This window comes from Aphelocoma coerulescens, chromosome 1, assembly GCF_041296385.1.
Source record: "Aphelocoma coerulescens isolate FSJ_1873_10779 chromosome 1, UR_Acoe_1.0, whole genome shotgun sequence".
In the NCBI taxonomy this organism is placed as follows: domain Eukaryota; kingdom Metazoa; phylum Chordata; class Aves; order Passeriformes; family Corvidae; genus Aphelocoma; species Aphelocoma coerulescens.
In genome coordinates this window covers 8642342-8670028 of record NC_091013.1, presented here as the reverse complement: position 1 = coordinate 8670028, position 27687 = coordinate 8642342, and the positions used below count along the sequence as shown (strand labels likewise).

Below are 27687 nucleotides of genomic sequence, written 5' to 3'. Positions count from 1 at the left end.
CACAAAATGTGTGATAGACACATTGTCAGAATGATTCCTCTCACACGCTGTTAGGCCTCTTGGGATGTATGTACCATTAATGTTTGGAATAAAGGTAGATATGTGTTTAGATCAGAGCCCTATTGAAGGCATCAATTTTCTTTCTAACTTCCAGATACTTGGTCTAATATGTTGTCTTTCCTAATAAAAAATAAGTTAGTGTATATGAAGGGCAGTTTTGGGAGCTGTAAATAAATGAATAGTTGTTTTATTTATATTCTTGTTGGCACAGAGACTGACTTGTTTTCAAGTGCATTAGATTTGTTTGAAAAATCCATTTAATTTAAATGGAGTTATGTTATTAGCTTTTCTTTTTCAGGCAGGCAAAAGGTCATAATGATATCAAGCGTATTGGCTTTATTTAAGGGATTATACTGGCATAATTTAATTATTTCAAGAGCTTTTGGTTTTGCCCTGGCTGAAATCATGATGCTAGCACAAAACCAATAGGTTTTGTCTTTTCTTTCTTTTTTTTTTTTCTGATTTCTGAGCTGAGTGGACTTCTAATAGATTTGAGTGTTTCTCTTCCCTGATACTTTGCTGTGATTCTTCAGCTGCAAACTCAGAATCTAAGCAAGAATTGCATCTTTGTGCAATTTTTATGCACAATTAGTGCTAAGCAAAGCAGATTGGACTAGAATCTAAATATATTCAACATAGACTAGATGTTCAAGGAGCTTTGGAGTTCTGAAATCTAATAGAAATAATGATTTTATAAATTAACAGTGAATAAAATTGGGCTTTGTATTTATGGCATGTGCATTTTTCTTATTGGGCAGGACACTGGCTTGGAAAATGGCATGATTATTCCAGCAAGTGAAAGTGTACCTGAAGATTTAGTAAAGAAGCACTGCAGGAAAGCATCTGGAACACCTTCCATTGCAGTTTCTAGGGTGTCTTTGTCATCAGGCAAGTATTAAGTCTTTTCCTTCTTTCTTTACTATCAGAGGATTATTCCTAGTCTTGTGACTCTTCTCCTGTTTTTAAAACACATTGAAAGACCAGATGCAAGTTTCATAAATTTGTTCATATTCATTCTGAAAATGCTTTCCTTTCACTAACCAAATTCATACCACTTCACAAGTTCCACATGAAAAAATGGTAATTCTAACTCCAGAAACATTGGTACAATGTTAGTGTTTGGTAAATCACACACTCTTAGAATTGTTACAAGATTTCATTCACAACTGCATGTTGTTCAATCATCCTCTGTGTGCTCCCCTCTATGAAATGCTACCTGTATATCATAATACTCTGCTGCTGCCATTACATTTCACACCCACTTTGCCCAGAAGCAAATTTGGGAAACAAATGCCAGAGAACAAGCCCCTCACAGATTTCTTGTCTTTTCATTTTTGTATGTGATTCACTGAACCAGTCAATCCATCTGTAATTTACCTTGTTTCATTGGAGGCTGGCAGGTAAAAAGGGCTCACACAGGAAGGTGCTGTCACAGCCACTTTGCAGTAGTGGATGGAGATCCTTTTTTCCTCTCTCAAATAGGAGGCAGGAGCATCCTGCACTCTTCTGCTTCTCCCAGGCACTCAGTCAGCTTCCTGCAGGGTTAATGGAGTGGGTTTGGGTTTACAAGCTTCTCTCTGAAGCACAGCAGGACACACTTTATTGTAGCTGGATTTAGCCCAAAGCAGAAACCTAGCGGTGTATCCCACAGAGCTAACCCAAAGAGGGAATGTTCTTTACCTCAGACATTTCAGTCTTGAAAGCATCAGAGTTTCCTTGAGAATGTTGTTCAGTGCAACTCCAGGCAGAGGTGTTACAGATGGCTACTTATTTAGGAAATAAAAATTCTCCTATTCCTGCTACCTTACAAAATAAAGGCTTTCCTGGTAGATAAGGACTGACCTCATGCTACCAAAGCAGATGGATGCTGAGCAAACCTATAGGCTACTTGGGAATGGGCCTCAGACTCTGCATTTTCTCCCGGGCAGATCTCAAAGGGCATTAAGCTCAGAAGAGTGACCTTTCCTGTCCCATCAGCTGTAGACCAGGTAGAAGATGAACAGTTAAAAACCTTTCAGATTGCTATCTGCAGTATCTAAAAGTACTCTCTTCCCACTCTATTGAAACAGTCACACAAAAGATTTATATGGGGAGGACTAAGATCCCTTGGAGAAAGGTTTTCTGTCTTATGCTATAGAGTGGATGAGAGACCTGTAGGACTGAGAGAAACTCTGGAGCTCTTGAGAATTATTTGTTTCCTCCTAAATTCTGCACAAGTAACACTGTTAATGACAGAAGTACTTTCCACGTGCATCTGTATCCCCAGCTGCTTAATTCTGATGCAGATGCTGGGGAGAGTTTGGTGGTGGTGGTAGATATGATGATCACTGTGAACACTTGGACAGAGAGTTTTGCAACATTCCAGGCTGACAGGCCTTCCAGGGAAAGTCAAAATCTTGATCTGTGGTATCATTCACAGAAGACAATCACAACAGATAAATAAATAGTATAGGGGTAAAATTATTGCCCAGAAGGCTGAACAGCATCAGAAAACATATTTATTTCTCTGTTTATCATAATGATGTTCAGTTGCCATAATTTCTGACAGATAACTAAAGTGTTGTTTCAAATTTTTTTTTGTTAAAAAACCATTGGGGTTGTGATAATACTTGTATGGAAGATGAAATGGAATATTTCTGTGGGAACTATAGAAAACATTTAAATTGCTTTTGTTTTCCAGACCGTAGCCGATCTGAGATAGATCTGAGTGAATCTTTCTCTGAAGGAAATGAAGATACCCTGAGCATAAGAAGCAAATCTGTACCTAGTGCCTTAGATCAGGAATTGGTGAGTTGTAAATATGTAAATGCTCATCTGGTGGAAATTCTGTTAGTTTGGACCAATGAAATCAGGACTGTATGTGTATTTATATAAAATATGGGTAAGGCAGAAGATTCTTTCAGGGATATTTAATGAGTTTTAAAACAACATCATCTTCTGAGTATGTTTGTTTTAGAGTCATTTCAATGAATAGTCATGGTTCCAGTTTGTTGTGAATTTGCTGGGTGGTTGAGTTCACAGATGAAAGAAACCTAGCCTGAAAATAAATTTCAGGCACTAAATTACACATGCTCGAAAATTCTGCTAGTTCATATTTTCATAAGTTTTAATTTCAATGCTGAGAAATCCCATACTTTAAAGGCTTTAACCTTTGTCTGGTTTGGTTTTTACCATTATCTGTATTTTTAGAAAAGCAAGACCCAGCTTTCTGTTCTGGCAATGTTGCTTGCCTCTTCTTCCTCTTGATTCTTCCATACATGTCCATGCCTTGTTGTGTATATTCTATGGACTGCTTTTCCTGAAGTGATTCACAACCTTCCTCTCCTCTTACACACATATTCAAGACAGGCAATTTGCAGATGTGCATCAGTCTTATAAAATAACATCCAACATTATTAAATATGCAAGAGGGGAAAAAAGTTATTTAAATAGTTCTTTATATAATCAGAGTTTGTACTAAAGTTTCCAAATGTGTGCTTGCAGCTTTTGAATTTTGCCTGTTGTCAGAGTCCTTCCCTTCCATCTGCTCTTCCCAGAAGAGCATTGGCCAGGGCAGATGTCTCCCCTTCTTGTAGTATAGAAATTTGAGTCTTGGTGGAAAAAAATATGTTGGAATTTCCATCTTTTCTGGTATTACTAGCAGTCAGATAATGTGCCTGCAGCATTGCTTTGGGATAATCTTTGACTAATTAACAAAAGGCATTCCTGTGTGTCAGATGTTGGTGGAAGAAAAACTGTTGGTGGAAAATATTGCAGAAGAAAAGCACAAAATAAAAAATGCAGACTTTATATTTCTTTATATCTGTTCTCTGCTCTAATTGACAGTTACAACTTATATATTTCTCTGAGGCAGCTGCCAGAGATGACAAATCCAGAAAGGTTTTTTGTTCTTTGATTTTTGTCTTCTTAATCAGAGTTTTTATTTTGTATTTCTTTCTTGCTGACTCTGAATGAAATTTCAGATTGCATCTCTGCAACTCTGTAGCTTCTTTGCTAGCACAGGAAACCTCTCTTGTGGCATAACCTTGACTGGGCTGCTCTGGAGTCTGTGACAGTGCTAATTCTCCTTTAAAATTCATTCATAACAAGAGTCACAGATCTCTGATTCTACCCATATCCTCGCTTTTCCTGGCTTATGAAATGAATTGATTGCATTCATCAGCTTTTGTGTTACCACATTTATCTAGGGTAGTTTGTCTCACAGGAGTCCTTCAGAGTCTTGTTCCATACTCATTATGGATGCAGTGGTTTGAGATAAAAGCTGTCTTCCTGCTGGAATTTACTTTATTTGATGCTTGCATGTAAGAGACAAAAAGAAAGGTATCTAATGAAGGTAACAACAGCTCCTGCAGCCTGAGAAAAGCTGGAGTTTTACCTCAGTTTCTTCCAGCTGAGATCCTCCAGGCTCTTACTCCTGGTGATCATCTTACTCACTGATGCCAGCAGTGGTATGGGAGATGCCACACATCAATAGGATATGCAGATTGCTGGAATTTATCAGCTGAAAGGATGGGAAAAGGCTTTTAGCTACTTTGCTCCCACCTTTATCAGGGAAACCCATTACATATGTAGAGAAATCAGGTGGAAAGTTGAATGGATATTTTGCTTCTCTAACTTAGTATTGCTTTTGATAGTGAAAAGGGACAAGCCCCAAAACCCACATGGTGTTGTACAAATTTATCGAGGAACATGGGGAACCAGCTAAATCCAGTGTTGTGTTCAAGTGTGAGCACCTTATGCAGAGATTTGTCTGTTGAACTCCTGACCAAATAGTGTTCATTACCTGCTCAGCTGCTTTTAAAGGAGAAATTGGACGATTTTTATTTTATAGCCCACACTGGAGACCATGAGATTAATAACCTACTAGCTCTAACTCTAATAAGCTAATAACACCAACCAATTATGTAGCTGCAGTTCTGTAACACCTCCTGAGAAACATAATCATCATGGTGCAAAATAAATTAAGAGCATAAGTTAAATATTAACCTTTTTTTTTAAGTTTTAGATACCTGCTTGCAGACAAAAATTGGTATTCAGCAGTTGTTAGGACTCTGTGAAACACTGTTAGCATTTGAGTGTCTAGACCTGAAACACCCCAATCTGAAGATGTTGCCTTACTTTTTTTCCCCCCTGTATTTAATTATTTAGCAATAAAAATGTAGCATTGTTTATTTCCATGTTCACTGGTATGCAAACAACCATGTAAAGGAAAGCATTTTGCATGTATTACTAGAATTGCTTCGTCCTGTTCCATGACAAGTGAGAAAACTTTGTTTTCTTGTTCCAAGTTTAAAACCAGACTACATCACCTGACATCTGAACTCAATGAGGGGAGTATAAATGATGAGTGGAGGTCTTTTTTGGTTTTATTTCAGGTTTTTGGGAGGTTTTACTTTTGAATGATTCAGCTGCCTGTCTCCCTGAAATACTTTGCTCTGTTGTGCCTAGGTCTCCAAGGATATTTCCTTTCTTTTAGTATAAAATATCTATTAGTTCTTATTTGTTTTTTGGTTTTTTTTTTTCTTCTGTGGGGTGGTAACAGTGCCTTCAATAGATTAGAACCATAAGAGACCAGCAGAGAAAGCTCATGGTTAGAAGATGTAGCTAAGTGTTTTCTTCAGTGTGTGAATTTTGGTGATAGCTTGTTCTGAATTCCCTCTACTCAATATTAAATATGCAGTTACAGTTGAAAAGCAGTAATAGAAAATCACTTTTAGGTGGCTTCATATCAGTTCAGTCACTGAGCAAAGGAGAAGAGATGTAACAGCCAGTTTTATGTAAACCAAGGCAAATATGCTGCAGATTTCTTTATGTAAACTGTGAATTGAATGCTCCAGCAGCATTTTTTCCCCGCTCTGTTTTTGCTGATTAGCACAGAAGTCTTTGAGACTTCTGAATCTGAATACAGTGTTTCTCTGTTTAGTTTCAGAACAGTGAGAGCAACTAAGCAATAGAGAATGAGGTAGTTCCAAGGGTGAGGTTTTTGTAGCTGCAAAGTAGATACAAGGAAGCTGAGCATTTGACTCTCATTAAAACTAAAAGCAAAGTCTTTCAAAATATCCCTGCTATATGGCTTATGGAAACACTGAGATTTCCAAGCTATATCTAATGTGACTATAATTATCTGCTGGTGTTTTTTCACGTTATTTTAAGTAAAAGTTAGGAGTCCCATTAGGACCATCAATCAGATCTAAAGATTCAGTTTAGGTTTTACTTTATAGCTGTGTTTAAACAATTAATTTTTTACTGTATATAGGTTAAAGATGCTAAACTTCAGTCTTGCTTATTAGAACTCAAGCACATATATGAAGTTGTGCAATTACTGATTTTCCACCTTTTTATTATTAATACAATCAGAAATTAAATTTTTTTTAATGCTTATAAACTGGCTTGTTAAGACATGAAGTGTATATGTGAAGATTTTCAGTTCTTAAACAATTGATCCTGAAACCACAGCTGTCTCTTCCCCTTATGCTCTGTGTCTGTGCAAAGATGTGGAAAATGGAAATCAGAGTTCCTCTACAGAATAGAATTTGAATGCATCCAGCACCATCTTCCTAAAGTGGAACACTCAAGAAACAAAATTAAGTGGCAGAGGCTGACCAAATACATAGCAGAACACGACAACTAAAATACCTGTTTGTCATTTAGGGCTATCTGGATGAAACAGAAGAAGATATTGATGACATAGTGGCCTCTCGTTATCCAAGAAAACATGAACATATGACAAGTGGATTATCAACAGTAAGATCTTGAGTAGAAAACATGCACTGTCCTTCCACAAAAGACCGTATTTCCTCCAGAAAGGAATTTAACTTCATATCACTTATCCCATTCATCTTCCATCCTACGCTTGAGAAACATCTTTTAACATTCAGAAAGATTTTCTATTACATTATTAATGCTGTTCAAAGCTAAAATGCTGTTCTCTGTAGGGTATGGAAAGAAAACTATTTTGCATACTCATTAGTGGGCTTCCTCATATGCTCGGGTTATTACCAAGCTCACATGTGGAGAAGGCAAACCAGAGGTGTTTGCAGTGTGTCACTGCTCAGCTTTGCAGAAGAGCACTTGATCTTAACTAAACTGAAACAAAGAGAACAAGGCTGTGGGGGGAGATTTTCCTTCTCAAACTGCTTTCTGATTTTTTAGGTTCTGGGGACACAAACATTTGTCTGTGTGTTTGCATACATCCCACTTCCATGGAATCATTGTCCATCCCCCAACTCAGCTTCTCTCATTTTTCATGGCATGATTGCTAAACCACCCACATATGGAAAGTATTTTCCTTTAGTGCAGGACAGATGTGCTTGGGTATTTGGGTTGGCAACAACAAAGGGATAGCTGCACCTGAAAATTGGAAAATTGGAAAACAAAATTGGAATAAGAAGCCTTCTGCTGTTCATTATGCAGTCTGTTATTCACTGGGAAAGAAAATAGATGATAAAAGCAGCCTTAACTTGTCTAGGTTATTACTATCTGATGTGTACCTCCTTTTTGGGATCTGTGGGCAGCTGATAATATCTTCAGAGAGTCCTCTCTGGCCACCCCTCTTTACAACTTGTGTCTAAGAATAGCTCTGGACTGCACAAAGCTGCAACAAACTCTATGTAGAGTGCATTAGTGCCAAAGAGGATGAAGGATGATGAGTCTGAATACTACAAAGGGAGAGAAAATTTGGTCCATGAAAATAACCAAGGAATTGTCCTTTCTAGACTGTACCCCCATTAGTCTCCATGCAAGCAAGGCCAAGGGAATCCCCAATGAAGCTCTTGATTCCAAAGAAAAGGAGTTGGCTGAATCCAAACTTGGCTTACAAGGGGAGGAGAAAGGGCTGAGAATATTAAGACCACAGAGTATCTTGATGTCTTAGATCTGGCCATGTCAGACCATTTTTCCCTCTGATTTTTGTAGTTCACAGAAACAGACACAGAGGAGAGTGCAGCTCTGCTCACCAAATCCCACTTGAGCACCTGCAGCCTGTTGACACTGGACTAATTACATCCACTTAGCCAAGGCTGACAATGACTCACAGCCTCCAATGCTTGCTGGTCCCAGGGATTTTATACACTGAATAATTTTCATTTCCTCTGAATGTTGATAGGAGGGTTGCAGGGGCTTAAGTGCTTTCTCTGTTAGGCCACTATTTAAGGAACTGCATTTAGAGATCCTTCCCTCTGTGCTTAAGGCAGCATTCTGTCCATGTGTTGAGTTCTGTCCTTTGCTGTAGATTTCCCTCTGACCTTTCTCTTAAGCAAAGTGCAGCTTTTCCAGTGCTCACATCTCACATCTCAATGCTCCTGTTTCTCCTTATTCACCATGACATGATTTTTAATGTCACTGCATGCAATGTTAATGGCAAAGTTGTGAATGGCCAGCTGCTTCTCCCTGCAAGAGCAGGTCAATTTTAAAGGTTCATTTCTTTATTCCCCTTAAATGTGTTGCTAACATTTCCCCATCATATTTTTACCTTCACTTTGATTGTTTTAAGCCTTTGAGCCTTCCTGCACAGTATGTTTTTTATCATGTGCTATCTTGTCAAACAACTGCTAGCTATTAAGTCACATTGAAATAATGTTATTAATGAACAGTAGACTCTAACTATGTTTTTCTCTTTATTTTTTTTGAATATGAAAATTTAAAATAAGTATGGCTAGTCTTACAATGAATATTTGAGGAAAAGAAAGAAACATCACAAAGAGTAAAAGATACTTGAAATCTACCTACAACATGAGTGAGAAAAAACAGAAGTGAAAAGTGGGATTGAAGAGAAACTGTATCTCAGTGTTACTGTTTTATTTTGTGTTTTCCCAATGCTAATGCATGAATTGTGAATTTAGTTTTCCCTTCATCCTTCATCCTCCACATATTTATGTGGTGTTGTCAAGACCCACCACATCAGTGAGACTAAAATGTTCCAGTGCTCTACTGCAGCGATATGATACAAAACAAACATAATTCTTTGTGAGGTATCAAAATGAGACTCAGCATCCTTCATAGGTTTTTTGCTACTTACAAAACAGGAATATGAGTATGTTTCTTTGGGATTTTACATTTAGTGTATGCAATGTCCAGTGTAAATGCTACAGAACAGAGTCTGGGGGTGGGGGCAAAAAGTGAAGTATATCAAATTCTACTAAATTAGTATGATTTTCTTTGTGGTTTGTAAGAAATTCAGAAATTGTGTTTGCATAAATTCAAGGGTCAGGGGCCATCTATTTGTTTAGGACCTTCTGTCAAGGGGTTTTTTCCCTCTGTCATTTATCCCTCACTGCCCGCTTGCATAAAGATTGAGGAAAAAGTATTTGCATTAGAGGAAGAAGTGTTTGGAGTAGAAAACCACTCATCTACCTCCTTGTATTGGTATAACCTTGGTGGTTTTTTCTGAAGTGGGCATTTGTTACAGGGATAATTTAGGCATTGTTACAGGGATAATTCAGGCATTTTTTAGCACACACTGGACTGGTTAAGTTCCCAAACAGTGTCCAAGGTTATTTTCATGTATTTGAGAGGTGGAAATGTATAAATGGTAAAGGCTGAAATTTAGCTCAAGGCATGTTAGGAACTGGAGGAAATACAACACATTGGTTGGTGTGTGTTGATAATTCTCCAGTAATTCTAATCAGTCTAGTTAGAGAAATTTCAGACAATTATAAAAAGGATTAAAAGGACAAGCATTCTTTTTTCTTTCTTTCTTTTTATTTTTCTTAATTAAGGATAAAGAAAGCCAGCAGAAATACTGATTTTTTTTTTGCTGTTTATTTTTCCTACATGGGGTATAAAATTAAGTTTATGGGTAATAATTGCTTATATAAAAAACAATTTTTTCTGTCTGTTGTTGTTTACCACTTTGACGCAGAACTGTTTATCCCTTGAGCCTTCTGTGCTGCAGCACCTTGGGAAGGGTGCTTGGAGAGTTGGGTTTTGCCACAAACCAATTCTTTCTGTGTGGTCCTTTCCCTGGGCTGTGCTCTTCCCTGCAGCTGGCAAGGAAGGAGATGGATCAAGACAGGAGTTGGTGAGATCCTGCTCTAGCAAGCAGAGGAGGGAAAATGTGTCCCCAAAAATCAACTACTGCATTTTTTTTCCCAGAGAGTGGCATATTTCAACATTTTAGTGTAATTGTCATCTATTCTTGTTAACTCGACAGAGAAACTGCCATTTCTTACAAAGGCACTGATGCTGCAAATAGAGGAATATTTAGCTTTTGACTGGCTTCAGGGAGGATTGAGAAGGACATGCACATGTAAATGAGAACAAATCCAAATGTATTCCAATATTAATCCAAACCTGCTGAGCTGCTGTTCTAAAATATAACTTGTTTTTTTTTTGATACAGAGGTTATCTCATTTCTGTTTAATTACCTTGAACCACTCATCCTTCAATATTTGAAGTGTATGGAAAACACAGCATTTCTCTGATTTGGTGATACCTTTTTCTTACTTTCTTTCTCACTATGGCTTTGCAATACAAACTTCCTTTACCTTTCTATATAGATAAAGATTTCTCACTGCACTTATTCTTTCTTATTGCAGCAATCTAATACTCTTTTCTCTTGATCTTTTGCACTGCCTTACTTAAAGAACTCCCCAGAAGGCTCTGACAGAAAATGGACGTATTTAAATGTGCCCGAAACAGATGGTGATACTGTGAGTTCTCCTGAATCCTCTGCTTTAGTTTACTTTCAAGGTTTCTCTCTCCTTTCTCTCTTTTTGTTGACAGGTGTACCTGTGTGTCTTGCAAGGTTCCTGTGTGTCAGAATTCAGATGGTGATATATGTTTTTGAGCAACCTTGTTCAAGGACTCAGAAGGAAATATGCACTAGATTTCTTAATGATTTTTGTTCTGGCAGTGAGCATATTTCTCTAGTTTTCTTTAAAAAATATTCAGTTCTTTCCTAATTGTAAACTTTTGGAAGAGGGAATCCTCATAGCAGTACTGTGTATTTTATGAGTGTGAAGGAAAAGGGATTGAGGGGTGATATATTATGTTGTAGTGGAAAAAATTGTTGTATTATTGTTAAAATTTTTGGACTTTACAAAATTTGCAGAAATGGGGTGGGGGTTGAATTTTGCTCCTTCTTTTAGAATTGTTAATGAGAGACAGGTGTCACTTTAAATAAATATGGTTTTATACTACCTCCATTAGGGGAAGCATCCTTTTAAGTTTTCCTAAGGGCTCTGTCGGCAGTTGTCTTACGAGACTCAGTAAAAATTACTACTCAGTGACCAGCTGAGCCAGAGAAGGGATTGTTTTTTGGGTTTTTTTCCTGCTTGGAACTTACATGAGCTTACAATTTATGTAGCCTGTCTGCTCCTCAGTTCATACATTAATTAAAAGGTAATTTAGATTTACTCATGTTTATAAATAGGTTTGAGTCTTGCATGGAAAAATCATGTCTAGACATTTGAACTACTATTAACTACAGTTCTTATTCTCTTTATAACAAATCATGGCAATTCTATTCTATGATATATCTGTTTCCATAGGAAGGCCTAACAAGTGGGACAATATTGCAAGGCTGTAGCGTTATGAAAAAAAAAAGCAGATTTTGGAAAAGAGTAATGTGTTTCAGCCTCTGAGCACTTTTTCTGTTCTTCTCCAGACAAGCATTAACAGCATGATGAGTGTATATAGTGAAACTGGTGACTATGGCAACGTGAAGGTCAGTGGTGAAATCCTCCTCAGTATCAACTACATCTACAAAACAGGTGCCCTCAACATCCTGGTGAAGAGCTGCAGAAACCTGGCCATTGCAGATGAGAGGAAGCAAAGGACCGATCCGTAAGCACAGAGAAGAATTTCCTGCAGCTCTGCTAGGGGTGTCCCCTCCCCACATCCCACCCTGACTGCAACCAGGGGTTGGGATATGAGCCTGGGAATTCACAGGATCAGTTGCTACAAGCAGCATTTTGGTGATGGTTGGGTTTGTGTTCCCTGTGGGAAGAGCATTTTCTGTGTGCTTCTTCGGGCAACATGTGCCTGTTCTGGGGAAACAATAAGATTATTTAAATTACCAACCTGTTTGATAGTAAAAGGGAAAAAAAAAAAAAAGAAGGAATAGGCAGGCAGCATCATGGGTTTTTTTACTTCTATAATCAAAACTGAAGTATATGAGAGGAGTGATATCTTGGAGGCAGGGATTGATGGAGATGACTTTGCTTCCAAGTATCCATAGACTCACTTTGCAAGTACCATGTTTTCTGAGTTTCTCATCATAGTTTTCAGTATAACATGTAAACTCCCTCATCAGAAAGTACCAATTAGTGTCTCTAATCGTGATTAATCTATGGTACATAAATTATGCAGTTTTTCATTCTCTTGTATTTTTAGTGTATATTTTATCATATGTAACCAGTCGGTAATCATATATAGCAAAAGGGAAATTGTTAGGAAAGCTTGTTGCGTTTCTGAGGATAAGTAAATTAATTTACTTATATATACTTAGTACACTTAAAAAGCTCTGCCTTTTGTTACTCTGATCTTATCTGACTAACACCACTATGTTTGTAGGTAAAGGCCATACCTCTCCATGTTTTGTATATTCTCTGTTACATGTTTACACTCTTCATACTGCAAAAATTAATTTCCTTGTATGTGTTGCTGATGCAGCAATGTCAGGTCTTTGCTCAAATTGGTCATTGTCTATTCCTTGCTAATAATTTTCTCTTTGCTCTGCAGATATGTCAAGGCCTACCTTCTGCCTGATAAGTCCCGCCAAAGTAAGCGCAAGACCAAAATTAAAAGTAACAGCACCAACCCGGAGTTTAATGAGACACTGAAGGTGAGAACAGTCTCTCTCTCAGGTTGTGATGAATGTTTCACTTGTGCTCACAGGTATTTTCTATGTGTGTTCCAGTACAGGGAGTAGAACTTGGAAGAGATGCCTCAAAAGGGAAGGTGTTTAAGCAAAAGCATCTATTAAACCTATGAGTTGCAATTTCTGGCTTTCAGTATTAAGGAAGTGGTTTTGTTTGGTTCTCCCCTTTACAGTTAAAAATTCTATTAGTTGCCATAGAGCTCTTTTAAAACTGTTGATGTTCCCATCTAGCCTGAGCTTAGAGTTGTTAAAAGCACCTTAAAGATTTTATATGCCTGATGCTGAAGTAAAGCTAGATTAAAACCTCCTGTCAAACTAATTTTGAGGAGAAAGTAATATTTTGCAGTAAGATCTGAATTCTTCTGGAAGGTTTAACTTATTTCTAAAGCAGCAATAACTTTGATAAAATGCCAACAACTGCTTCACTCTTTGTCTCCTTGAAAAGCTGTGGTTAATTTCATTTTCTGTTGCAATGGACTTGATGTGCTTGAGGACACAGTGCCCTTTATCCACCCCCTTGCCCTTTACCCACCCCCAGTAGAGAGACTGAACTCTTTTGAGCTCTTCACAAGCTGCTTATTCACCTCCCTGGCTCTGTGGTGCAAGTGGGAATGGTGGAGTTGCTGCCCCTTCACTGCCTCTCTGGCATCTTGACCTCAAGGCTCCTGGTGACTCCCTTTCCTACCAACTGAAGGGAGTTATCCAGCAGGCTGCCAAGAGGCCAGAAACTCTTTAGTTAATCCTGATTTTTTTGTTTGGTTGTTTTTGGTTTTTTTTAAATTTCAGCTAGGTTTTAAATAAGTTTCCTATAATGGAGGCAAATAGATGTTCCCTGGCCAGTTTATTTGGCTTAGCCTGGCTACAAAACCATTTTGCAGGCGCACACACTCGGTCTGGCCAGACTGCTTGCCAAGGGAGAGTCTTTTTATAGCCTCATTTTTAAATGGTATAGAGTAAAATTAAGTCTTTCCTGGAACTGGAAAAAAATAAGGTGTTAGACTTTATTTATCAAGTAATATAGCACTAAACATGTTTACTGGGTGAGGATAGGACCTAGAAGTTTCTCAAAAACACAAATTGTAACAAAAGAGGCTTATGTGAAATGTGGGTAGGTAAGGAAGAGTTGTTCACCACAACTGAAAATCCTGTTTAAAAAGAAAAATAATTAAATCTGTCTTGTATCTTCCCTCTTTGACTTTTACCCCATTGTTGCAGAATATGAGGTTTCTCACAGTGGAGCAGTTGGCATCTAGGATTAAGCATTGTAGATATATCTGTACATAATTACCAAACTGACTTGACTGTTTCAGCTTTTGGAGAGTATTTGTCCATGTACAGATATTGTTACTGATGCAAAAATAAGACATCTGGGTCTCTTCAGCTACCACTAGAAGGGTGAATGTCAGGGAAATAATGGGCTTTTTGCTAAATGTAGAGTGTGCAGAGCCAGAATTCCAGATGTTTATAATTTTATGTGTATTTGCTAGACTACAATGCTAGTTTTTTTTAATAGCTTTGATATATTAATAGCTGTAGATGAGTTTTTCTATAGCTTTCAAACCCAACAATGGTTTCTGATTCACTCAGTGCATGCCTTACAGATGCTGTTGTACGTGTTTAAAGAACAAATTTTCGTAGGCTACAAAGACAACATTGGAAATGAGAGGATGCTTTCTGGAAAGCAACGTTCAGCAGACTCCCTTTAGGGATGAAAGAACCAGTTTCTTCTGGTTTCTTCTTTTCATCAACCTAGATGTTGATCTGCTTCTTTTACATAAACTTGTAGGGAATTAACAGAATCATATTTTTAAGCATCATCATTTACTTTATAGCCAAAAATACCCAGTAAATAATACCAAAAAAAAGCCACAATCCTGGTAGTAACATAAATTATTACTGGATGCATACAGCACAGGAAGATTTCACATTAACATTATGAGCTTTCTGGCTAGATCAATCTTTTTTGCAAGGAAAACAAATCTCTCTTTCATGCTCCATTTGTTAGCTGCAGCAGGCTTGGTGAAACTGAGCTAGAGATGTAAAAGGCTCAGTGGAAAATATTATTTCTGCTTATTCTGAGAGTTTCTTTTTCTCCCTTTCTGTTGGTAGTATGTCATCAGTCACTCACAGCTGGAAACCAGGACCCTTCAGCTTTCTGTCTGGCACTACGACAGATTTGGACGCAACAGCTTCCTTGGGGAAGTGGAAATTCCATTTGATTCCTGGAACTTTGAAAATCAGGGCTATCAGTGGTTTGTGCTCCAGCCCAAGGTAAGGGTTTCCAGGACTGCTGAAAGGGCTGTGAAACAAATTCAGCAAGACTTAGTTATTTTTTTCCTTTGGAACTTATTTATAAAGCAGGACTTTATAAGTGTCTAATATGACAAGCAAAAAATAATAATTACTTGTTCTTAATTCAGTAAAAGCTTACTGGTTTTGAATTCTTCATGAAAATTTCACACGTGATTGGCTACTTAAAAACAGTAGCAAAAAAAATGTTTTTAAATAAACCATAAGTTCATCCCATAATAAACTCCAATAGAAAAATTACCTAGTAAATATACATTAATTCTTTTAAATAGCACATAAACCAAAGAACTTTCCTACCATTCCCCCTACCCAATCCTTAACGGGTTATTAAAGAAACAAGCTTTTTTTTTTTCAGTTCAAAGTGGTTTGCACCTTTCAGACGTGACAAATGACTTCTCAATCTCTCATTCACCTCAACTAGAAAGGCACAAGATAGGGCTTCTAAAACAGCAAATTAATTGGCCTGTGAAATTGGTCTGTACAGGGTGTGCCCTGTATCTAGTGAAGGATAGGGTGACTTCTGTGCCCAGGGCACCCCTGCTTTGGCAAAGGTGTTTATTTTTGGAAGAGATTCAAAGAGCTGTTGTAAACTAGAGGATTAAAGGCTTCTGCCTTGTTTGCTCCTGCAGCAGCCATAATCCCCAGGAATTTCAGGGGTTTAGATTGCCACTTAAGAAAGTGCATTTTTCTAGTTGCAAAAAAATATGAGGTGTGCAGCAAACACTGTCAAGATTAACTAGATGACTTGGTTTTTCTATGTTCACTACATTTAAGGAAATTGTATTATATTTGGGGTTTCAGGAGAGTATGTTTGATTTTTGCCTTTCTATCAGGTGGGAGATGGATCTGATTGCTGTGTAATTAATTTCTAGGTAATTTCTTTTAATCCTAACGGGAAAATAACCAAAAAAGTCACAAAGCTCTTCTGCTCAGGAAAAAAAGTAATGAGGCACTAAGCACTTCAGTCAGTCCAGCTGGAAGGTGTTATCTGATTATTTCCAAACCCATTAAAAGGATTTTTAAATTACTTCTTTTATGTCAAAGAAAGCAAGCACAGAATTGGTCTTGTCTGCCTCCTAAGTTGTTACAAAGAATGTTTCTAAACTTAAAACACTGATAAGGTTTTTTGATCAGCAAGGATAATATTGAAGAAAAAACCAATTATTGTTGTTTCAATTAACATAAAAACCTCACTGGTTAATACCCACCCAAAATACATGCTATTCTCCTATGTGGACTGCCTGATAGAGACAGGAATGGAGGAATGGCAATCAAACATTTTCTGGGTTTTATTACAGTGCTAGGCTTGTTTTATCATGAATCATTTAGCTGCTTTAGTGAAAAGATTGGGGACTTAAAGGCATGTTTTTTCTATGAGCATTGAGAGATCTGTTTTCAACAGGAGTGTGGCTAAGTCAGAAAAAGTAGAGAAAATAGTTCTGTGGCTGAAGAGGGGACGGAGTATAGAGTCATGTTATATGTGGGTTTGGGGGAGAGGCTGACAAATCTTTTCTGATATTAGAACTTTACACCATTGCTTATCCATTAGTAGAATTAAATAAAAAATAACTTTTGATGCCTTTATGGGAAACTTGATCCTAAACTTGCTTAGTTTAGACCACAAGTGAGCTGCCTGACTGGCAAAATGTAGATGTGCAAATGATTCCACAGCCCTTTACTACCGGTTTTCTTCAGTCCTTTGTTGTAGCAGCTGGCACTGGCACTGGTGTGAGACAGGACTGTTTTTCTCAGTCAGCACAGCAGTGCCTGTGTTGCTGTAAAAATGCTTCAAAGTCACAAAGGGGCCGTGTTGCTATCACTAAAATTGCTTTGTTCTCTGTGCCATCCTTGGGTGCAGACTTAGCCCCAGTGAATGCTCAGCCTGGAGTCGGTGAGGTGAAGGCAATGCTGACTCTCTGCATACACCTTATGGATTTCTGGTGGGGTTTTTTTTGCTTGTTTTCCCTTGGTAATAGAATTTTGACCTTGGTGGGGTGTCAGGAAACAAGCTGAATGCATCTCAGAGAAATACATTCACAGGTCAGATCTTCATCTACAAACAGTTCTTTAAAGCCTTATGTGGTGCCTCGGTGTGTGTCGGGCTGTGCTGGAGGATCCTCTCCCTTTATCCATGTCCTTTGTCCCTCTAAAGAGATCAGGAAGATTTGTTCATTTGTACCAAAACCTCAGCACTGAAGCATGTACAGAAATCATATCATAGAACCACAGAATGGTTTGGGTTGGAAGGGACCTCAAAAATCATCAAGTTCCATGGGCAGGGACACCTTTCACTGGACCAGGTTGCTGACAGCATCTGAGTAGTGCCACCTCCATCAGTGAAGTTAGATCTCTCTGTGTTACATCCAATGCTTTTAAAACTTAAGTTTCCAACTTCTTGCAATGTGAATGGAAGTTCAGCACCCTGCCAGTGAAGGCCTAATATTATTTTAACAAGATGGTCTGAAGAGCACCAATTGCATTCTTCTGGGTAAAATTCAAACATTTATAAAAAAATATGTAGAAATGCAGAAATAGTAGCTGTGTGGAAAAGGACACTGGGAATAACAGTTTTTAAGAAGTTTTTCTGTTTCAAAGCTGCACTCTGTTCTCCCTCACCTTCATTCCCCACACATCTATGCAAAGAGTGACTCAGGAGTGACTCCTCTAAAATGCAAGAAAATAATTACATTTTAAATCCTGACTGGATTTAAATAAGGGCTATCAGCTTAAATCAGTTACAGTTTATATGCTCAGAAATAAGTTTGAAGGGTTTTTTGTTGTTGATTTGCTTCACTGACTCATGCTAGATAACTCTCTCCTCTGTGTGCTCACTGAACAGAGTCTAATTCCACATGGGTTTATTTTTCTGAGAGCTTGCATTCCCTAGCTCAGAAAGTTTTCTAAAATGTGATTGCCTCCAGTTTGGAATGTCTAATTATCTGAAAGTGAGCTGGTGAATCTTGATGTGTTTAAGTGTTTAAAACACTTATTGATGTACTGATATATTTCAACAGAATTAAAATCAAAAAGAGAAGGTGAATGATTAACCTTGACTGGATTTCTGTTTTGTTTGTTTGTTTGTTTGTTTGTTTGTTTGTTTTCTCCTCAGGTGGAGGTTGTGACAGATTTTGGGCTTCAATACAAAGGAGAACTGACAGTGGTTTTACGTTATATTCCCCCAGACAGAAACCTAATGCTTCCTCTGGGGCAGTTTCAAGGTAAAACAAACATTAATGATGATGATTTAAAAAATCATGTGATGATGATGTATTAAAAATCCTCACTTAGGGTGAAGTAATGGTACTGGTGAAGATTGAAATCATACTTAAATATGCTCGTTCATAGAATCACAGAATGTTAAGGGGTTGGAATGGACCTGAAAGACCATCTAGTCCCAAGCCCCCTGCCATGGGCAAGGACACCTCCCAGTAGACCAAGTTGCTCAAGGCCTTATCCAACCTGGCTTCCACAGTTGTGTTTATCTGTGAAAATTCTGAACCATGTGTATGTTTCTTTTGCTCCATCCTTTTCTCTTACACTGAACTTAAGGAGAGAGAAAGGAAGAGGAATATGCAGTCAATGGTTGATGCATGGCTCTGACTTAATTTTAAAAAAAAAAATCCAGACATTAGGTAACATGATCAAGGGCAGCCACAGAGAAATAAATTGTCCACATTGTAGTCTGAGAGTTCTTTGTTCAGCTAGTTAGATACAGTGTTTAGCTGATCAAGTAATGGACTTCACTTAGTTCTTCATGCTTAATTTGCCTTAACCTGCCTCCTCATTTTCACCCTTTCTTTCACACTGCTTTTCCTCTGCTCAGTCTTACTGTATTACTGCTGCAGTTTAGTCCTGTAAAAGCTTATTTGAGTTCTTTAGGGTGAGCCACAATTTTCATCAGCAATGAACAAGGGAAAAGAGTTACTATCTCTTTGCATTGTAGTAGCATGAGGAACAGCAATCCTTTGAAGTGAGAGCAATCACTGGGTAGCACCTGAGTGCACTTGGCTATACCAGACACACATATATCATCATCTTAGTGACAGTATTGCTTGTTAGCATTTGCGTTTGATAGATTAGATTTCTTTCTTTTCCTTTCTTTTTTTTAAGACAGATGATATTCCCCCTGCTAGCAGTAACATTTTCTCAAGGTTTGTTCTCTTAAAAGCTAATTGTTATCAGCTCAGTCCAGATACACTGTCTGCATTTTTTAAAATTAGTACATTTTAACATCACTCCTGATTTTCTTTCCTGGATGTATTCAGCCTGAATCACTCTGCACAATCTCTGCTGATAAAAGCTCCTTAGAAGCTGCAGCAGCAAGTGCCCATGTCCTTGTGCTGCTGTTTGAATGCAGCAGCGTGTCAGGAAGCACCATGCCCTCTGCCATGGTCTCTGGGGAGCAGTGCATCCCACATGCAGGATACAGTTGGCTTACTTCTGGACTTTAAGCTTTGGGACAGAGGTTTTATAGCTTCCTTTGTGGCCCAGGGCTGCCTTAACATCAGCACTGGAAGTGGACTCTGAAAAGAGGGCAGGATTTACTGGGAAGGCAATTTTTTGTGCTCAGCACAGCAGTCCACAAATACTTAGAATGGAACAGGACTTCAGATAGGGCATGCTGTTGTGTCCTGCAAGGACAAGCTAGTTAGTCCTTGGTCAAGTTCTTTATCAAATATGGAGTGACTTTTCTGCCCCTTCCTTAATAAGGAATGCTTTAGTCCCATTGCAATAAACTACTTTTAAAAATCTAGCCAAGACAATTTACATTTCCAAATCAGTCTTACAGTGTCTATATAATTTCTGATTGTAATTTTGCAACTTTGTTCTATGCTTAGGAAAGAGAGGCTTCAAAAAAGGAAAAAAAGGAGATTCTCATCTGCCATCTGGAGGCATATTAGAAGTCCTCATCAAAGAAGCAAAGAATTTAACAGCAGTGAAATCAGGAGGCACATCTGATACTTTTGTGAAAGGGTTTGTGGGGGTTTTTTCTCCCCCTTTTTAATGACTGCACTGGATCTAATTTAAGATTTGTGTAACATACTTATAAGCATGTGGGTACACAAAAAATTTACATAGTATGACAATATATGCATGTTTTTAGTAGATAGGCAGGATTTTATGTTGGACATTCAAAATCCAAATTACACAGAATGCCTGTGTTTGAAAAAGTGAAAATAATCCTGCATGTGTCAGTATAATGGATTTCTCATAAATGTAGGTTATGCATTATAAATGTTACATTTAGGAAGTAATAGATATCTTACAACATTTCTCTTTGCCAGTTTTTGCTCTCAATGCTAGTTTTCAGGCCTGCTGATTTCTAGCTATCTTCGAGTTCATAGTAATGGCTTGAATGTTGTTACTAAATGGGGACCACAGGAAACATCCTGTCTTTAATTCCCTGGTGGAGCTTAGAATTTATCTTGATCTTCTGTTGTGTTTAAAACTATCACTCAGCTCATACATTTCAAGTAGAAAAAGTAATTTTCATTTTTTTCTGGACGATCTCTTCTTGTGGTTTGAGATGGACACTGGACAAGATGACTCCAGAGAGGCCCCTTCTAGCCAAAGTTTTTATGACTCTGTCTATATTTAGCCTCACTGAAACAAAAAGTTTGTGGTTGAGGCTTGGGGCAAGGAGACCTAATTCCAGTTCCTGCTTGTGGTCACTGACACTGTAGCAATGAGAACAAATGGAGCACAAATGCAAAATAAGCAATTCAGGCACATGCTTAACTTAATACCAGTGGGGAGATGGGGTCCTGATCCCATCTGAGTCCCTACGTAATTGTCATTTATTGTGACTGTTGTGTGACAAACCATTTCCATATTAATTTTCCTTTTCTTTCTCTCCTAGATACCTGCTCCCAGATGACAGCAAAGCTACAAAACACAAAACTCCCATAGTGAAAAAGAGTGTGAACCCCCAGTGGAATCACACCTTTGCCTTCAGTGGCTTGAATTCAAGGGACATACGGAATGTCTGCCTGGAACTGACTGTGTGGGACAAGGAGTCTCTTTCCAGTAATATTTTCCTGGGAGGTGTCCGTTTGAGCACTGGAAATGGTAAGATCCCATCTGACTCACGTTGCTTTTCTTATTCTGCTCTCCTCTTTCTTTACCCACGTGATTCACGTGTATGAAGGACAGAAGTGTTGCTGAGTGCTTTGAAAATGTATGGGAAGTTGTGGAATCTGAAAATGGAGAAAAGGCAACATGTAGATAATCTGTAGATTATTTAGTTCTTTCCTCCACTGAGTGAGACACAAAAACTGTGTGCCCAATTGTACTTCAGCATGGTCTAAAACAACTGTGAATACCTTGGGAAGTATTCCTTAGCATCCCAGTGAAAAGGAGTCAACTACTTCTGTCCAGCAGCAGCCTTTCTGCTGATGATGGTGTGACCTGGAAGAGGTGTGAATCCATTCCTTCTGTGTTGGGAAAAAGTTGCTTGTGGTGCAGCGTGTGGAGGTCTATGAGCCTCTGCCCACGCACCTGAAGGAGTTCAATGACAAACTGGTGCTCTCTAGGAGCTGCCTGTTTTCAGTGTAACTCCCTGTACAGGTGAAGTGTAAAGTGCTTGTCATTTCTCTTGTACACTGTTGTAGTAAACGAGCAGTGATGTTACCCAACTGCTTCCTAAAATGGCAAAATGTCTCATGTTTTTACAATTGTCAGGTGTAAGCAATGGCAAGGAGGTTGACTGGATGGACTCTCAAGGGGAAGAGCAGCACCTCTGGCAGAAGATGATTGACAATCCGGGAGCTGCAGTGGAAGGGGTGTTAATGCTGAGATCCAGCATGGGGAAACGCAGACTCTGAAAGACTTTAACTGCTGGGGGTGCCACAAGTACTCCTGGCTTCAGTGGTGTCCAGGCTCGTGTCACTTTGTCCATTTGAATGTGAGAAGGGTTGTACTCTTTGCCTTGGATATTAAGGCTCTGAGAGAGATTTTAATGCATTCTGCACTTTCATGTACATGTTTTTTACCCAAGCTTCTTGTGTGAATTGTTTCTTCTGAATCCAGTGAGAACTGGACCTTGTACAGAGATCAGACTGGTTTCCTCTGTCCCTTCTGGCAGCTGGTGTGCAGGTGATGAACACTTGGTCTGAGGGCTGCTCAGAGTGAGCAAATTCTCTTGCTGGTCATTTAGTGAGTAATGCCACATTTATGAATCTCCTTCTGGCTCAGAGATGGCCTAGAAGGCAGCAGTGGCACAGTACAAACAGATTCAGAGCAAGTCTGTGCTTTGGTGTTTGTAGTCAAGAAGCCATAATGTTCTGAAGGATAACAAACAGTGTTTCTTTATCGTGTTTGCTTGTTGGCCTGTGCAGTGGTGCAGCACGACAGGCTTGGGACCAAAACCCCAGTGAAGGAGGGCCAATACTTGGTTCAGTGAAATCAAAAGGCCTCTTATGAAAATAAATCATAACAAATCCTCAAACAGTGTCCAGAGCTACAGGATGCTACTGTGGTTTGGATTCAGTTGACAGCTCTAGCCAAGACCTTCTGACGTCATTGAACAGAGGGAATATGTCCACATGCCAGTCCCCATCTGATGTGTCGCTGAGATGAGACACACACCAGGCTTGGACAGAGTTAGCTAAGACTTGATTCAACAGATTGTGTAGAACAGAATGAGATTAAAGCATGTGCCAAAATGATTTGCATAACTGTAAAATGTTCTCTCAGTGGGCTGGGGTCCCATTCAGGCCCATGCACATTAATTATAACCCAAGTAGGACTTTTTTTCTCCTAAAGATCCCCCAGTGGATTTAATGATGAATGGGTCTTGGCCAAGTGAATCATTAATCTTATTAACCATGACAATTGTGCAACAGTAATTTTGTGATTCCTCAAGGTATAAGACAAAGGAAGATCAGGAAACTGAGTGAACAACATTTCTTCTGAATTTTCCACAATTAGAACACAGCCTTCTATTTGCACTGGTAAATTAATCTATAGCCATTCCTACATTTTTATTTTTCCCCCCAAAGTTTATTGCAAGAAATCAAAATTGAACAACAGAATGTGAACAGATAGCTAAGCAACTACAGCTGGAGATTTTGATATCAGTAGCTGTCCTAGTGTACAATTAAGTACATGTATTTAGAGCTGAATTCAAAACTTTAAGATGTAAATTATTTTCCTTTTAAGATATTTTATGCTGATTTTTGTTGGAGTGGCTGGAAACTGCAGAGAAGTTTACCACCAGTCTTCTAGAGTCCTAATATTATTGGATAAAAAGTATTTATTTGTGTTAAAAATAGCAGTTTTAATAAAATTATTTGTTTCATTATGCATAAGTTATTTCAAAATTCTGATATGACTTTTAAAAGTCACTGGAGGTACTTATTGCCCAGTTGGAGACTCACCATTTTCAGGAATTAGTGAGTCATCTTTGAAAATGAAAATTCTCCTACAGAATCTCACATTGGGAACTGAAAGTCAGTGGTTACTCAAGAAAACTGATTTCATTTTCCTTCTTTATCTTTTCTTCATTTTATTCTGAAGTTCAGCTCAAATTGGGCAGGGAGGGAAGTCTAGTTTGGTTTTAGCTGACTTTTAGTTTTTGCAACCTAAATGATTCTGTCATTCTACAATTCTGTGCTGCAGATGCTGTGAGCTGATAAATTAGAGCACAAATATCAAGCACATAACATTTTATGACCTTATTCTTATCACAATAGTCTGTCTTTAAGTATTATTTTTTTATCAGTACCTTCCAAAGTGAAACTAAACCTAACTTTTGACACCTAAACTACCTCTCTCTTTAACAGAACTGTTCTGAATTGCCTTGGTTGTTCGTACTACAAACCTGAATTTATTTCGGGAATAATGATATTACATTGACATGTAGGCATGAACTTGATTTTTTGCTTTTGCTAGAAGTTGTTTCAAACAGTTAAAGCTGTTGAATCTAAAGAAAATGGTTCCTTGAGGTAAAATTCCAGCTGGAGTTTTAGAGGAACATTGTGCTGTTGAATGGTTTGCTTTGTTTCATTTTGATGGTGAAAATGCCAAAAATAATAACACAAAAACTCCCAGTTGGAGCTTGGAATGGGCATCTTTTCATTTGCCAAACTGAAAAACTTAAAATCATTTTAAGTTGAATTTATTTTTGCATGGAGCACAAGTGTTTGCCTAATTTTTGAATGGCACTTCCTAACCTTCTAAGCATGAGCATTTCAGCTAAATCATGTTTTCCTTTGAAACAAAAAAGTTTGTATTTTACTGCTTCAACTTCTGCCCATTTTGGTCTTAAGGCAGAGTTCATGATGAATGGTCTCATCTGGGAAGTGCCACCCAGCACATACACGGGCTTTAAGCTCTGCCTTTCCTTGCAAAGGGTCAAAATGTTGCTCTGAGCCCACACCTGAAATTACAGGCTGGGCTGTGAACAGGCTGAAGTTCAGCACATGGAGGGAACAGTTTCACCTGGAAGTAATTCTGGCCAAGGTGGTGGGGTTTGCCATTGATGGGCTTTGGAGTAGAACAGTGAAATTACCTCCTGCCTTAGCAGGGACAGTGCTGCAGCAGGCTGTCAATATAAAATATAAAAGGTGTCACACCCACCAGAGCCTCGCGGAGATGACGAGCATCAGATAAACACTGGAGCAACTTGGAAAGTTTTGCTGTTCTCTGATGTTATCAGCTCATTTGTAGGAATCATCTGACTTATGGGAAATGTCACATTTAATTATGTCTCTCACCTCTTTGTTCTCTTCTTCTGTAAAGATGGTTTATGGTTTGGAAAAAGCACAAGATGATTAACTGCAGATTTGATTTCTTGTTTCCCGGATATTTGAATTAATTGCCCATAATTGTTCGTTATCATGTGCTGTGTGTTACCAGGCTGAACAGAAAGACAGAAAGCCAGGAATTAGACCAAAGACTTCCTTTTCTATGTGTGTTTATGGTATTGAAGGTGCATTAATGGTTTATTCAAAGTTAATTTTTAGGAGGAAATAGCCACAATTTTAACACTGATTCATAAACTCCTGCCCTGAGTATGTAAATACAGTAGAGCGGATGTTTCTGAAGTTGTTTTCTACACAGACCTGAACAACTAAAGCTGCATCAGTGGAGAAGAAATCAGCTCTATGGTGGGTTTGGAAAATGTGTTACAAAACACATTTTGCACTGATAGATATTTTTCTAGCAAGGTTTGTGATTAAATTTTGAGGGTTTGATCCATTAAAGAAGAATAAAAGTACAACTTTTGCTGTAAAAAGTCAAGTGGGGCCAGTAAATACACCAATAGACAGTGCCAGTATCTATCAAAAAGAGCTGATGCCATGGGCTTTCCAAGCCCTGCCAACAGATTTTGGTACCCAACCCTGCACGCTGGTGGTTTTCTCTACCAGCTATGTGGGGACTTTAGGCTTCCAAACCTGCTTGCATGTTGAGAAACCTAAAGCAGGGTAAAACAGGTTTGAAATGTCCTCCCCATCTCCTCTACCTCCACCACATTATACAAATGAGAGGAAAGCTGCAAAGATTGAGGGATGATGTTGCCATCTTCCGTGCTAATCCAAGTGCTACTGCCCCCCTTGGATGCCTTTAAGAAGCCACATTTTTTTCATCTTTCTTTCCCAGCTGGAATGGTTTAGGAAAGAAAGCATTGGGATGGCAAGCATGTTTTGATCATTGTGCATTAGACTGGAAGCTTTTCCTTCTGTGCCTCTTCTAATACAGATTATGCTGAGGTAGCATGAATGAAGCATTTTTATATACTAATCTTTGATTTTTCTTTTCCTGACTGGTTTAGCCCTGTTAAATGCAATTATTCTAAGTTGTATTCTGCAAAATATCAACTCAACTATAACAGCAGAGCAGCCTTTGAGCATCCACTGGTCCTAATTGATAAGGAGAAGTAACAGGAGGGTTGCATTTAGTCTGGCGTAATTTTGACTTCTTGATGGGTCTGCTCATTTCCCAGCTTCAGGAATGTAAAGTTTGCAGTCTGCTCTGTAGCATCAATGAAGAAAAAGGCTGCTTGGATCTCTTACACCTCTGGAGAAGAGATGAGAGTCCTATCTGCACAGCTGTCTGGTTTGTGGGCTCACACAAGGTAATAAGAGCTGTACCTGAGTCTTTGCAAGGGTCTCTTCCCTTCATCCCTCCCTTCAGTTCAGCAGCCCTGACCAGAAGGTTCTCCCTGGACACTGATCCCCAGTGTCTGGGAGGCAGCAGCATGCAGAAGTGAAGGGAGAGCCCCACTCATTTTCTTCTATATGAGGTTAAGACTGGAATTTTCCTTTGCTAACACACAGTATTGATTTTCAGCACTTTGCCACCATGACAGAAACCAGCATCTCCTGAGACCTGGCCCATGCACTTTATAAACTTATTTTTAAAAAGTGATTTAAAAAATATGGGTTTTTTTAAATTTATTTTTTACCCCCAGAAGTGTTAACATCTGAGAACCCTAGAGAAATGGTGGTGAATTCCAGAACAGGATGCAGACATCTATTTGCAGTAATGGCCTTTACCATAGCTCAGGAGGAGATGCTGAGAAGCATGCTAGCAGAACCTTACCACTGTGCCCATGAACTTCCTACCCAGTGATTTCATGTTTGCAAATGCTGTTTAGTAAGTGATAATAATACAGTGTTACTTATACTGTGTATATTGACACTGGAAACTGAATCTCAGCTTGCTTTTTAGGTGGGTTTTTTTTAGGTTTTTTATTTAGATTATTTATTTCAACAGTTCTACTTTGTGGCAATAACATGTATATGGCTGTGTGCTACTGCTCCTGACAGCTCTGTGTAGATTCCTGAGGATAGTTCTAATTGTTGAGGTTTGCCTAAAGCCAAGCATAGTCATTTGCTGCAGCAATTAGAGAATGTCACATATCCCTCGTGCTGCCTTTGTTCTGCTTAAAATCTGTTGCTAGCAATGTGTTTAATTATTCTTCTGGACATGAATGGTAGTAGCAGTAAATGGCATTGCAGTATGTTAAGTTCTGCCCAAATTAAGACAAAGCAAAGTTTTCTGCTGAGAACATTTTTGTACTGTGCATTGTACGTTGTTTAGTGGACAAAGGTGGCTGTTTTCAGCTGTTGTCAAGATTTCTGTTATGTCTTAAATTAAAATACTGAAATGTTGCTGTGTCTTTGTCTCTCCTAAAATGAATTACAGCAAACTATGTCTCCTGGGAACATCCTGTATTATCTCACTGAAGTGATGACTAATGCAAGAGGCCTAGCAGGTCTTCAGAGGTGGGACTTCATTGATGGTGTCTGGTTTTTATTGGTCCTAAAAGCACTTAAAAGTATAGAAATTCAGCTATTTTTTATTTCAGAAGCATTAAATCTTATTTTTTTTTAATATTCTAAGAAATAGGGAAGTGCAGTGTTTTCTTCCTTCTTGCTACAAAATTATTTTACATGTGCTTTAACTCTGCCTGTTCACCAGACCTTCCCTCCATCCCTGAATCTCCTGCCTCTTCCCTAGTTCAAGGTCCTGCCTATCTGAAAATCCAGGTA

The 27687-nt window shown here is 38.5% G+C and overlaps 1 protein-coding gene across 12 annotated transcripts in view; it reads left to right on the top strand.

Annotated features, from left to right (window-relative positions):
• Positions 1 to 27306, top strand: part of SYTL5 (synaptotagmin like 5) — an 80170-nt gene extending 52864 nt beyond the window's left edge. For 10 of the 12 annotated variants that reach the window (XM_069029776.1, XM_069029461.1, XM_069029390.1 and 7 more), the window contains 11 exons: positions 819 to 948; positions 2741 to 2847; positions 6712 to 6804; positions 10644 to 10709; positions 11666 to 11844; positions 12742 to 12844; positions 14990 to 15151; positions 18300 to 18408; positions 20029 to 20164; positions 21051 to 21259; positions 21872 to 27306. In XM_069029776.1, coding sequence (XP_068885877.1) covers positions 819 to 948; positions 2741 to 2847; positions 6712 to 6804; positions 10644 to 10709; positions 11666 to 11844; positions 12742 to 12844; positions 14990 to 15151; positions 18300 to 18408; positions 20029 to 20164; positions 21051 to 21259; positions 21872 to 22014 — 1437 coding nt within the window. In that variant the 3' untranslated portion in view covers positions 22015 to 27306. The remainder of the gene's footprint in view (positions 1 to 818; positions 949 to 2740; positions 2848 to 6711; positions 6805 to 10643; positions 10710 to 11665; positions 11845 to 12741; positions 12845 to 14989; positions 15152 to 18299; positions 18409 to 20028; positions 20165 to 21050; positions 21260 to 21871) is intronic. The other 2 variants (XM_069030088.1, XM_069030175.1) reach the window with 2 other exon arrangements.
• The last annotated feature ends 381 nt before the right edge of the window (positions 27307 to 27687 follow it).